The following is a 14,851-nucleotide window of genomic DNA, read 5'->3' as shown; positions in this document are numbered from 1 at the left end:
AGGAGGATTTATCTGAAACATAGAACCCAATGAGTCATTGCGAATCAATTTACTGTATAAATTCATTGTCATGAACCTTACTTGGTCATACTTGAATGCCCATATTATTTCTACGACAAATGAATATTCGTATAGCTATTAAAAACTTGATATTAGAAGAAATACATATGGGACCAAACCTATAAAAAGTAAATGCTTAATAAAATGATGAAAGATGGTTTTCCGTTGTAAACTAAAATTCAATTTAACTTGCAATTATGTTCAATCAAATGAAAGAAAAATGAAACTGGAAGAAGCCTGCCTGCTGATGAAATCCATCAACTTCTACAATGCAATTAACAATCGGTTTAAACTAAATGACCAACGATAAAATTCAGAACAAGTAAACATATAAAACCCTAAATGTAGCACCAAGGTTAATGTTGCTGCTATGAGCGATAATTAAGCCAACGAAGGTATGTTCGCATGTGCACCACTTACCTTTTTTTCTTATTCCGTAGACCTAATAAGGGTTAGGGGTAGCGGGAGTAATTAGTAGCGATAACCGTTGCTTAATTTTATAAATGACGTGATTAGGATTTTAAATGGCTAACATTAATTTAAGAAGATTAATCTGAGGGTCAAGGTTTGAATATGTGGGATTTTTTAATAACTAATGATGTGATAAGAACTTTCTTATTATAGATAAGAGAGATAGCATATATATTACTCATGCATATCACATATTTATGAATAGCTACATTTGATTTTACAAGAAATCACTTTAAGTCGTAGTAAAGTGTTTTCATCAAATGCAATCACATTCGATTGAAAAAGAAAAACTTTACATACCTTCAGTAGTTTCGTCTTCATTAATTTCTTCATCAGTGAGATCGTATTCTGGTTCCATTCTTTTAATTGAAGATGAATTGATTGAACAACGAATTCGCCTGAGTGAACTAATATTAAGCAATTCGGAGTGAACGAATGTTAGTGAATCGTATATTATGAAATCAGAGTGAACGAATGTAAATTAATCGTATATAAAGCAATCGGACTTAAACGAATGTTTATGAAATTGTAGGCGTCGGACTGATTCTTCGCCGGAGAAACCTCAATCGTCCATCATCAATTACCGGATTCGGATTGATTTTTAGGGTTTATCTATTTTGAATGCCGAGGTTGCTGCAGGTTTTGCAAGTTTTTGTATGATGTTAATTTGTAAAAAGACCAAACTACCCTCCTTTTATTATTTTGTGTTTTAATCTGGTTCGTTGATGATAAATGATCCAATGGGTGATAATGATCCCTTGAATTTCAAGCATTTTAAGGGTTTCTTTGGATTACAACTCTAGTCATTCTTGTCATAAACATATAGAAAATAAATCTTTGGAGTTTCCTATCTAGCATGTGTGGGTCGCAAATGAGAGTATTCGATGTGGAAATTTGCTGTTAAAAAAAAATAATAATATAATTTAAATGTGAGTTTGCTAAAATCAAATTACTCCGTAAAAACTAACATCCTCAAAACGCGTTCAAACATTGCCTTTCTTGTTTTGGTTTCATGTATAGTTGAGCTTGGATGTTTTGTACGTTTAGGGGCTTAATTCTTTAGATGAAGACTTTCTTTTAGTTAAAAAGTTACAGTTTTTTTTTTTTTTTTTATTGATAATGTGCCGATCATAATAGAATACCTTTATCGACCATGTAATCAAATTTACAAAATGATAGTGTAGTACCTTTTCAACCGTCTCATACCAACAAATTTTGCTAAAAATTAAATGCAAAGTTACAAGAATAACTCCAAAGACTCGACAAAAGTTGAATTAGTTAACCCTAAAATAAAGCCAAATAACGTAACGTCCCTGACCCTACTCCCCTTCCGATGCACTTCCGGATCACAAATCTCATATCATTATCCATCACCCCATTTAACACCTTCATATATCACACACTAATTATTATTATATTTCCTTAAAAATCACACTCCATTTTTCTAATAGATCTACCAATGTAGCTTTCTTTCATAACCAATTATCAAAAATGAAGCATCAACATCACACAAAAACTCATAGATCACAAACACTCCCATCTTCCCCTACTCATTCATCATCTTCTTCTGAATTCGAATTCACAATCTCATTATCACCTCTTAAATCATCAGCCGGGAATCTATGCCCGGCTGATGACCTGTTCTACAAAGGACAACTCCTTCCGCTCCATCTATCACCTCGTATTACAATGGTTCGAAACCTCCTTTTATCTTCTTCATCTACATCATCCTCCACCACCACCACGGCCCGTCATTCGTCTGATTCCCGCTCGTCGTTATCCACCGACGGTTGCGATTCGTCCCGTCCGAGCTCCGTCACCGATGACGAACTTCACATACATACAAAACTATTCCAAAGATCATGTTTAATTGCGAACAACTCGAAAAAGCCGAATAAGTACTTTTCTTTATCTAGATTCTCATCCGTTTTCCGTAAGGAAAACAAAACGGAAACTAAAACCACAACAACCACCCGGATTGATCCGGATATGGTAACCGAATCTTCGGTTAAACGCATGAGTTCGACCGCAAAAGAAGTGATACGGAAGTATTTGAAAAAAGCAAAACCATTTTATGAAAAGTTGTCCCACATACAAAAAAGTACCGAACCTGTTAATAAAAGTGTATGTAGTCCGTACAACTCCGGTGACGAAACCACGAAAAACAAGGAAAGTGCTGACGTAATCTCTCAGTCGTTTTCTGGAAATCTTCGATATCCTAGAAAAAGAGGTTGTGTATCGAGCTGTCCATCATCCATGCGATCGTCTCCTAGTCACTCCGGGGTTTTATGTCGTAACACCGTCGTAAAAGGCGGCGGCGGCGGTGGTGGCAGTGGTGGCCGCGGTGGTGGTATCTACTCGAGCAATTCGTCGTCTATGGAAGAATTGCAGAGCGCGATTCAGGGGGCAATAGCCCATTGCAAAAATTCGATGACGCAGAACATGTAGGGGAGAAAAATAGCACGGGGATAGGTTGGTTGGTTCAACGTACGTTTGGTAGACTGTTTAAATTTATTTTTATTTATTTAGTAGTATTTGAATTGAAAATGGGAACTCTTGAATCATTTATAAAAATTCTTGAAAGTTACTATGTCTATAGATTTGTTACTAGATGTGATTGGCTTTAGAACTAGTTTATTAAATTGGTTTTAACTTTTAGTTTCTGTTTTTAATTTGCAACAATTAAATGATGAGTGTGGATTGTATCGTGTTTGGATTCATATAATTTCATATTTAGAAACTTTCAATAGTATTTTGGCAATTTGGCATGCATGTTCAAGAAGGCATCATTTGAATTATTAGATGATGATGTGGATTCTACTACGAGTATATAATAGTGATTAGTGAAATGTACTACAATTAGTGTCGGAGCCAGAAATATTTTTCGACGAGGTCGAAAATTTGTTTTCAATATTCAAATTATAAAATTTTATAAAATAGCGTGAAAACGTTAAAAAACTGGTAACAAAACAACATATTAGATTAAAGCAACTAATATAAACAATGAAAAGATGGAAAACTAAATACCATAACACAGAGAAATCAAAGCAAATTTTATGTTTTATGAAGGAAAAAGGAAAAGATAAAGAAAGTTAACCAGAATAAGAGATGGAGTTGTAAAAAAAAAAACAAATCTACACCACTGAACACCATAATAGAGAATATCAAAGCAAATTTTATGTTTTATGAAGAAAAAAGGAAAATATATGAAAATTTAACTTGAATTAGAGATGGAGTTGTCAAAGAAAAATAAAATCTAAAGCAAGTTCGAACATGCGACCTTCAGTTTAGTAAATAAGGGCATTAACCAACTGCTCTACACGTCGTTTTTTGTTAAAACTTAGTATATGTTCATTATAACCTTTATAAACGTACCGCTTCAATTAAAAAGCTAAAAACATTTGGTAAAATTTTATCCATGGGGGGCGGATGACTCCGGTTGCACCATGGTGGATCCGCCCCTGACTACAATGTGTATAAATGTATACTATGAATATGGATATTATTGTTAGAAAGACGATTGGTTTTTATTTTTAAATTTTGTTTAATTTAATACTCCGTAGTTGATAGTTGAGTTGATTGATTGATAAAAATTCCGATTATTAGATAATTATTTGATTTTGTACTGGGTCGAAATTCCTTAGACTGAAATGAATTTGATTGTCAAGTTAGATTAGTTAGTTGATTGGTATTGGGACTTATCCAATCAAATCATTTTTTTTTTCGCTTAAAAGCAAAATTTTGTGTTAAATTGATTATTATCGATTAATAATGAGGAAAATAATTGTAAATGAGGGCCACGTTCCATGTGCGACTGCTTGGTTTACGCCTTTACGATGGTGGTGCCTCTGTACTTGTACTCTTCCTCACTTTGATAATAACGCCAATTTACTAACAATCACCTACTTCATTGATTAATCTTATCAATGTAATTACTTCATCGTCATGAATCAATATACGGATTTAACAGTATAAAATAGTTTCTCGATCGTAATGATTCAGTGATTCAGAGTACAACAACTCATCACCCATAACCTATAAAATCATTTTCAACCCTGACGGTAACTCTAAAAATAAATAATGCCGTTAATGAACAAAAAGTGAAATTTTGACACTAACGTGACATTGTTTAATGGGTGACTGTTAAATTTGAATAAAAAGGTATTAGATTAAGTTTTAAAATATAATTGAAAATTTGGTGAGAAAAAATAAAAGACAAAAAAAAAAAAAAAAAAAAACGAGGTGTCAGTATATTTAGGGTCCGGAGAAAACTAACACTTATTTATTTATTTTTCGCCAGTTTCTTACTAACACCTGAAAGTGTTAGTGACTAACGTTGCATTAACTCCGTCACTTAGCCTCAAAAGAGGCAGACTAGGTTAACGCCATGTGGGTGACAGTGATTTACCGATGATCTAGTTATATTCGAAAGAATTTTGCGTTACTTAAGTACATGCACGTAGAAATTCATTGTAATATTGATTTTTTTTCCAATAATAACTAAGAATTATATTAAGGAATTAATTTAAAAAAAGACTTTTTTTACCTACTTATTGACCGGAGATCCATTCAGAAGCAATTTCTTTATCCATAAATATTGAGATAAATGTGTGATCATTCTCAAACAAAATATGTAAATCCGAGTGACTTCGTTCAAAAAAGTGTTGAAGGATAAGTTCTTTTGTTATGATTAGATAACTTTGGGAAGCAGCGATTCCAGAATCGAAATTCAATGATGTCCTAATTTTTTTTCTCAATATTAATTATATTTGAAAAATATTTTAATGGTTGTTTACCTTAAAAATACTACAAAATTCGAAATATATATGGGGTCAGACTAGTAAAATTTAGTGGTGTCCTTTAAAGCTTAAAGGAAAAACTATAAATTCGAAAAATATATGAGGTCATGTGGTTAAATTTAGTGGTGTCCTATACATTTTAAAGGATATTTTCTATACAAAATTTTAAAACTAGTGGTGTTCCGTGATCTCACGGGTTAACAACTAGATTTGCCATTGTTTTTTAGAAAGAGTCTTTTTAATCAAATATACACACTTTATCTGAGTTATCTCATGATTATTTCTGACATTGTTTAACTATGGGTATGTGTGACGATCGCTTCAAATCCATATGGACGAACACGTCATTCATCGATTTCATTGCGAGGTATTTGACATCTATATGATACGTTTTGTAAACATTGCATTCTTTTAAAAAGGCACACCGTAAATGAATATTTAAATCAAAGGTTTTCGACATCTGATGATTTCTACATATAGAAAATCACCGTAAATAATAGTTTACAATAATACTTCCGTTGACAATGCAGTCAAAAATAAGATACATGGTGATGATTTGGTGAATGCAACGTTTCCTTGAAAAATATGTCATGTAAGACTCCATGCACATAGTTTGTATAACACATAAGCAAACAGCGGAAGACTTCTAGGAAACCTGAGAATAAACATGCTAACAAGTGTCAACACAAAGGTTGGTGAGTTCATAGTTTTATAGTTTCATATAATCTGTATATAAAGGTGGATCACAAGATTTCAGTTGTTTCGTCCAGAAACGTTTATCAAAATATTCTACAAGATTGAGCACCCTGGTAACTAAGCTTTAACGTTATAATAAGTACCCCTGTTTTAACATACATGCAACCAACATGTACAATACACACAAACCAACGTGTACTAAACTCAAATAGCATACGTCTGTTTTATAGTTCAGGCTAGGGTTTCTATACCTGGAACAGACGGGGATGTCAAGCCCTATGGATCCATATACTACTACTCGCGCCCACCAGTTCTTATAACCGGCAGTTACTAGTTACCAAAGCTAAGGGATTTTCGGTTCAAACTCAGTGTAGAATTTAGTATGTACTTGTATCCATTGCGTTTAAAATAAAGTGCATGTATTCTCAGCCCAAAAATATAGATTGCAAAAGCAATTAAAAAGGGAGCATATGAAACTCACCTTAGCAGTACATAAAGTTGTTCATCATAATGTGACCGAAACTCGGAATATCAAATAATCGTAGATCTCAACCTAAAGAACATATGTTGGTCAATAAATGTCTATCAAGCTAGGTTAGGTCATAGTGTATCACAATCCTAATGCTCGAGATCGACATACAAAAGTTATCCAAAGGCGTTTCAAAAAGTCAATTTTGACAATAGTTCAACAAAACGAGACGTACCTTATTTAAGGATTCATTTACTCGGTTGGTAATAATCAAAAATCCAATTTATCAATCTTACAAATAAGTTGTTTAAATATTAATTGCAGATTCAAAAGCAATTCCAATTAACGTTAATTATAATTCAGTTGACCATATCTTTTAATCCGTTCATCGAAACTATTCGATATTTAAACGAAAAGTTATTGATTTTTCGCCAGATTTCCAAAAACATGCATATCATATACCTTTTACCAGTAACATATGTATTTAATTCGTGATTCACCATAAACTGTTTAACGACGAAATTTAGCATACAAGCATGTATAAATATATATACTCGAGCACTAGACATGGATACACAATTAATATATAAAAGATAAAATATGAGTGCTTACATATCAATATTGAGATTCAATATTGTAGGAAAGTACGTAGACTCAACGGAGATGATAAACACTAGGTTTGATTTACAAATATACCCCCGAACATTACCCATAACCTCCTTGGCAATAACCCATAATTTTCTTAGCTCTATCCCGCTTGAAAACCATTTTAAAAGTGACACGCTCATAATCTCGTCGTAGTATTTTATGTCTAATACTAATACTACTAGTAATAATAATATTAAGATAATATTAATCTTAATAATAATAATAATAATAATAATAATAATAATAATAATAATAATAATAATAATAATAATAATAATAATAATAATATATTTATATTTATACGGAGGAAGTAATAGAAGAAGGTGTGCACACTGAAATGAATTCGATCGACTTTTATAGATGTGGCCAGGTTTCAGACCCCATGCGATCGCATGAGTTTTCAGTGTTTTTGCCATGCGATCGCATGGCCGCCTTTTCCGTTTTTGTTTGCTAGTTCGTCGACATCAAATAGTGTTTACTGTAGCAAATAGTGTTACTGTAGCAAATCACTGTAGCAAAGTCGTTTTCACTGTAGCAAATAGTGTTTTACTGTAGCAAAGTCATTTTTACTGTAGCAAATAATGTTTTACTGTAGGAAAGTCGTTTTTCTCTTGTACATATATATATATATATATATATATATATATATATATATATTTATATATACATACATACATATAATTGTTCATGAATCGTCGAGAGTAGTCAAAGGTAATTGTATATATGAAACAGTTCTAAAATTTTGAGACTCAATCTAACATACTTTGTTTATCGTGTCGAAAACATTAAATCATTTAAAGATAAAGTTTAAATTTGGTCAGAAATTTCCGGGTCATCACAGTACCTACCCGTTAAAGAAATTTCGTCCCGAAATTTAAGTGAGGTCGTCATAGCTAACAATAAAATTGTTTTCATGACGGATATGATTTGATAAATAGAATTTTATCACCGTTGAATTATATGGATAAAACAATCCGATTTCTCGAAGTGTATGAGAGAAGTTATCGTAAAAGAGTGAAATGAAAGAATAGAGATTCGTCTTAACTTTTGACGTAGTTACGATTGATTTCCGGAATTTAAGGAATAGAAAATCTTCATAATCTAAATAAGATTTGATTCTTCAGAATTTGCGGAAATTAGCATTTTCTTTGATTAAATGCGTAATCTGTCTCGATTGTTATGTCTGATATTTCGCTATATATTGACCTCTTCCGTTTCATTTATTTTCACCACTCCTATAATCTTCTTTCTTATGTCATACATCCCAATAGATTGTGAAAATGCTTAATCCAGTTCTGATTCTTGATATTTTCCTGGCTATCGTATCCTTCATTCTTCTTTTTCATCTGCCACCAGAGGAAGTTATTTTCTTCTACTATTACCTTGGGGTTATAGTGTTTTTCATTCTCCCGTGTCTTTATATTGCTATACGCATTGATATACATGGTTTGTAATTTCGGGGTTGTTATCGGGCTTTATATTCTCCATTATATTTCGGAGCTTCATGCTTTCGTTTCCTCTTCTCGACCTTAAGTCAAGCGGATAATGGTCCAGAATTCGTAGGTATGAAGTTTCAGATGAACATAACTAATGTTCTAAGAAAGAAATGGTAATAGTACAATCTGACTTGTCAAATTACCAGAATACATCGAAAAAGACCGAATCATTAAGAAAATATTTTCTTGATATATTTAGAGTTTATATAGAATGAAAGAGTTATGTAACATGGTTCATGATGAGGGTGTGATCTGTGAACCTTTATCACGTTCCATTAGAAACTCAGCATGACTTACTGTAATATAATCACGTTGATCAAGTGTCATTATATTATACTAACTCATGCTTCAATTCCCAACACTACTTCAAAAACATCCATTTTTTGAAATATTCAGAAATTAGAAACTAAAATAGTTTCTTTTATGATGTAACACAGATAGCGTGAAGAGATAAATAATTTCGGATGATGATAGTTATGAAGATATCTTCAGAAATATCAAAGATATTTACAATGAAAGATATGATAATATCTTAGAATTTCTAATGTCGAAGGATGGTGAAGAATATTGTCTGCAAGGGTTTAGATTCGGGAGCAAGGTATTCGTTAATGGCTTCAGCAAATACTGAATCATTTCGATTCTTGGAAAACAGGTTTCGTCCTTGTGATTTATCCACAGCCTCCTTCATATTTTGCTCAATCCGTTTTCCAGTTCCAAACCTTTTCTTTTTCTGAGCTTTACCACCATACCATTCTTTATCATCAAACTTTTGACTGTAAAGGTCGTTTACAGTTTTTGCTGCTTTACCAGCATTTTTCAAAATTTGGAGAACTAATTCTCAGTTTAGGGTGTTTTTCAGAATCTTTACATTCGAAGTGTGTAAATCTAGGAGATATACGTTATATGTACACATATAGCTGTTGGCGTAGACATGCTGTGAGATTTCAAAATACTGATTGCTAATTCCCGATGATTCGTATGGCAATTCTCGTTACAAGATGCAGATGAGTAAATGATAGGGTTTTAATGAGTATAATGATTTTTCGGAAAGTTAAAGATCAATGATTTGCTGGTAAGTTTACTGCTAATGTGGCGAGATATAAAAGGTTCCTCGGTAACAATGACGAAGGGCAAACTTATATATCAAAGTTATAATAAGGCTTATTCGAATGAATAATTGAAGTTGATTTGTTGGAGCTGTGACAAAACTGTCTATGTTGAAAAGGGTTTGAAAAGTTATTTTTGCTAATAAATGCCAAAGGGTCTGACACGATTACGTGTTAAACTATGACTTTGTTTTGAGAGTTTTTCAGGTGCATAACTGTGAGTAACATGTGGTTGGATCATCATCTCGATGGGTCATTGTTTGAAGTGTTTTTCAGAAATTTTTGAATACAGATTGTAATCGTTAATATACATATGATGTTCTAGCACAGTTTTGAAATCAAAGTATAGCTTTGAAAGATGTAGGGATCTAAGAATGATGTCACTGGTTCAGAGTTATGACTTGGATTCTTATCCGTCAATATCAGAATATGTAATTGAATTTGTATGAAAACGATTGTATATCGTTGTGAGCATAGTTAATAATTTTTGAATCAAAGTTGAAGAATGTACAGTGTAACATATTAATTGTGAACTTATATATTTCCCGAGTATTACCTACCCGTTAAAGATTTCACAATTAATACTTTGTACAAAAGAATTTTTATTACTGTCTTTATGAAAATATATGTATGTATATTTTCTTCAGATGTAATATAGATTTAATGAGTTAATATTATATTAAGCTCATTTGATTTTCGCTTGACTTAGAAATGATTAATCTTTAAAATATTAAGGATTACATAATCTTTGCAGAGTATTTCGCTAATGAAATCAATACTTCATTATTTATTCTTATTGATATTCCTTGGTGAAGGATGTTGTTGCTCGTGGAATTCTTGTGAACCTTACAAGGCACAGATGATGTTTTCTGAAAAGTTTCGAGTACATCGAAATAAAAATGTAAAATCAATTATGTAATTGAATAATACACTTGGTTTATTATGAAATGGAATTCATTAAGTTGAAACAGAGATTGTAGTTAACAATGGTTAAGTTGTTAAGGAAGGATGTACATCATTGCATATTAGTAATATGAACTAACCGAGTAGTACCTACCAGTTAAGATTCACATGTAATAGCTTAGTACGAAAAGATTTATTTTGATTTCAAAATTCATATATATTAAATATACATAAAATTTCTTCAGGGGAAATGAGTTAATACTTCATCGGTTATTGTTGCTGGTATTTCTTGGTAATTACGGTGTGTATGACATTGATGCTCATGGAATAGATTGTGAAATTGAGGTTTGCGATGCGGTTGTTGTTGGTGGTGGTAATGGTACTGTTGTTGTTGTTGTTGTTGTCGGTGGTACTGTTGATGCCGGTGATGTTGCTGGTGCTTGTAACCTTTGCACCATATTCTCCAAAGCCACTACCCGAGCGCGAAGCTCGTTGACTTCTTCTACTACACCGGGATGATTGGCGGTTCGGACGAGCGGATGAATAAGATCCAGAAGTTGAGAAAGTATATGATCATGACGAGATATTCTGGAGATAAGAGAGAAAATGGTATTACGAACAGGTTCGCCGGTAAGTGCTTCAGGTTCTTCGTTTTTCACTATAGCAAAGTACGGTGTCACTGTAGCAAATAGTGTTTTACTGTAGCAAATAATGTTTTACTGTAGCAAAGACATTTTTACTGTAGCAAATAATGTTTTACTGTAGGAAAGTCGTTTTTCTCTTTACATATATATATATATACATACATATAATTGTTCATGAATCGTCGAGAGTAGTCAAAGGAAATTGTATATATGAAACAGTTCTAAAATTTTGAGACTTAATCTAACATACTTTGTTTATCGTGTCGAGAACATTAAATTATTTAAAGATAAAGTTTAAATTTGCTCAGAAATTTCCGGGTCATCACAGTATGATTGCTGAACTAGCTGATGATAGTACATGTAGTTATCTCATGATTATTTCTGATGTTGTTTAACTCTGTGTATGATTGTTAACTAGCTGATAATAATAGTACAATAGCCGGTAGCTAGTAATAGTTATTACCTTCGCTTCAAATCTATTGTCTTCACTCTTCAGACAAAAAACACATAGTTTAAAAAAAAGATATCTGTCACATGTACATTTTTGTTAAATTTCTAGTGTTACCTCTTACTTTTTACATATCTTTTTGTCTTACATCAATAAAGTATGGGCACACAAAGTGTTTATCAAATAATTCCTTTTCATTTATGGAAGTGAATGTGACGACCCAGAAATTTTCGATCAAATTTAAACTTAATCTTTATATGGTTTCGACATGATAAGCAAAGTCTATTCAATTGAATTTCAAAATTTTTGAACTATTTCATGAAATCATTTGACCTTCTACCAGTTCCAATGATTCACGAACAATTAATTGTAACTTGATAGGTGTATATATATATATATATATATATATATATATATATAAATAATAATTGGAAACATAATTTTAAAATATTGTATGTACTAAAATTTATTTATGTAAAGTAAAATAAAAATAGGATAATATAATGATTATTATTTAAAAAGTATCTATATATATATATATATATATATATATATATATATATATATATATATATATAGTTTCGAATTTATTTGGAAAATGATAGTAACGCTCAATTATCATTCGATTGACAATAAACAAGTTATAAATGAACTTATGTGATTTTAAAATAAACGGTAATCTGAAAATGAGCTATATAAATTTTAGGCTTACTAAAAATGTATTTAGGATCTAGTTATTAAATTTTAACACTTTTTATATTTTACCCAGAATCGAGAGGGACACTTGATGTAATTTTTATTCATTAAATTAATGATTGAATTTTATACCATAATGACCAAAATAAATAAATATAGTTAATTTAAAAATATGGGATTTTTCCAAGGACTTTTATCCGCCACTAAATCATCAACGGAGCACGAAATACTATTCCTAATAAAACTGTAGGCAGATATAATTGGCTTCTGATAATTGTGCACGTTTGTAATATTAAGAAATTGATTTAGGATTCATTCACTTATTAAAGTTAATTACTGTGCACTACTGTTTTGCTTGTGATCAACATAACCACACTTTCTATCTATCCTAATCTATATATATATATATATATATATATATATATATATATATATATATATATATATATATACATACATATACGTAGCAGCATATACAAATATATTACACATATAACATGAATCCACCATATTGATCACACACCCAACACCGAACCTCCACCAACCCACCACCTAGCAACCACCTCACCACCACACTTATACTTGATCACAAGCTTCGCCACCTTCATCATTTAACCACCACCGAGACCACCATTGTTACTACTACTGTTTCTGTTGAGCCAAGACAGGAAACAAACAAACCCATTGTAGCTACTATTTTTGCCATTCAAAAACTTCACACAAAACCCACTACCTTTAATTTATGCTTTTAATAAATGCAACACCCATTTGGTTGTTTCTCTTCACTATATAACACCACCATTAACACCATGGAACCCGTTTACTACTACTGTTATTCTCGTTTCTATTTCTATCCGAAAACAAACCACCATCACCATTAGAAACCAACAACTACTCGTTTATTTTACTGCACCCATTTGTAGTACTGTTTTCGTCTAATCCCTATTAGAATAGCCACAAACCAGACCCCTACTACTGCTACGGTTCTCTGCTATTTTCCAGTTCAGCATCACCTCAAAACCCAATCTATTTTTAGCCATCACCACCACCTGCTAACTGTTGCTAATTATTTCTGTTTTTCTTCCTCGTTAAAACCAGACTACTTCTGAGGGATGGTTCGGGTTAGCGGTTAGCGGGTTCAAACCTGGACTTGGGCAATTTTTAGGACTACTTCTTTGAGGTAGTTTACTTATTACTCATTATTATTATTATTATTATTATTATTATTATTATTATTATTATTATTATTATTATTATTATTATTATTATTATTATTATCATTTTTAATGTAAGTAGTATTATTATTGAAACTAATTTTTTTTTTTTTAAATTATTATCATTTTTATTATTAGAACTATTATTATTATTATTATTATTATTATTATTATTATTATTATTATTATTATTATTATTATTATTATTATTATTATTATTATTATTAGAATTATCATTATTTTTATCATTATTATTTTTATTATCATTTTTATTATTTCTAACACTAATGTTATTATTTTTAACATTATTATTATTAGTATTATTAATATATCAAATAAAGATTTTCTATATAAAAATATATTATTTACATAAAACATAACTATATTAATATGTTTGTAATAAATATTAATTATGTATTTAATGTATATAAAAATAAATATAGTTAATTTAGTTATTAATGAAATGTACAAGTTACTAAAATAACAATTAATAATAATACATAAATTTGTTCGATTACCATTATATGTGTTAATATACATATAAATGATATAGGTTCGTGAATCCGAGGCCAATCTTGTATTTTTCAGTTCCGTCGTATGCATATTTTTACTACAAAATATCGTATAGTGAGTTCATTTGATTCCCTTTTACTCTTTACATTTTTGGGACTGAGAATACATGCGCTGTTTTTATAACTGTTTTACAACTGCTTTATTAAATGCCTTTGAAATCTATATTTTTGGACTGAGATGCTTTTATAAATGTTTGACGCGATATGACACAAGCAAAACATTTCTCGAACGAATTATTATGCAGACAGAAGTTCTGTGGATTATTATTGAATTAGTTGGACGTGATAATTGCCACTAATTGTTGTGAATATTTCCCCTGATTATTATTGCTTGTGTGACAACCCGGAAATTTTCGACCAAATTTAAATTTAATCTTTATATAATTCTGACACGATAAGCAAAGTCTATTTAAGTGAATCTCAAAGTTTTTGAACTATCTTCATGAAACCATTTTACCTTTGACTATTCCCGACGACTCACGATACGATTGCTTGTAAATGGATATGCATATATTTGTATATTATAATATGAAATAGTATATACTGTAATTGCTATAATTAATTTTGTAAAAATAATAATAATATATAAAAAGTATCTATATATAAATAAATTACATATAACATATATA

The 14,851-nt window shown here is 31.0% G+C and overlaps 1 protein-coding gene across 1 annotated transcript; it reads left to right on the top strand.

Annotated features, from left to right (window-relative positions):
• Positions 1 to 1,983: 1,983 nt before the first annotated feature.
• Positions 1,984 to 3,205, top strand: LOC139872894 (probable membrane-associated kinase regulator 1). The gene has a single exon (XM_071860830.1). It carries the CDS (start codon positions 2,023 to 2,025, stop codon positions 2,977 to 2,979), a length of 957 nt encoding a protein of 318 aa, XP_071716931.1. The 5' UTR covers positions 1,984 to 2,022; the 3' UTR covers positions 2,980 to 3,205.
• Positions 3,206 to 14,851: the final 11,646 nt, after the last annotated feature.

Source organism: Rutidosis leptorrhynchoides, chromosome 10, assembly GCF_046630445.1.
Source record: "Rutidosis leptorrhynchoides isolate AG116_Rl617_1_P2 chromosome 10, CSIRO_AGI_Rlap_v1, whole genome shotgun sequence".
NCBI classification, from domain to species: domain Eukaryota; kingdom Viridiplantae; phylum Streptophyta; class Magnoliopsida; order Asterales; family Asteraceae; genus Rutidosis; species Rutidosis leptorrhynchoides.
This window is presented reverse-complemented; position numbering and strand designations above follow the sequence as displayed.

Excerpts from the sequence above, each read along its gene's own strand:
- LOC139872894 (XM_071860830.1), top strand. The coding sequence starts at position 2,023 with ATGAAGCATCAACATCACACAAAAACTCATAGATCACAAACACTCCCA.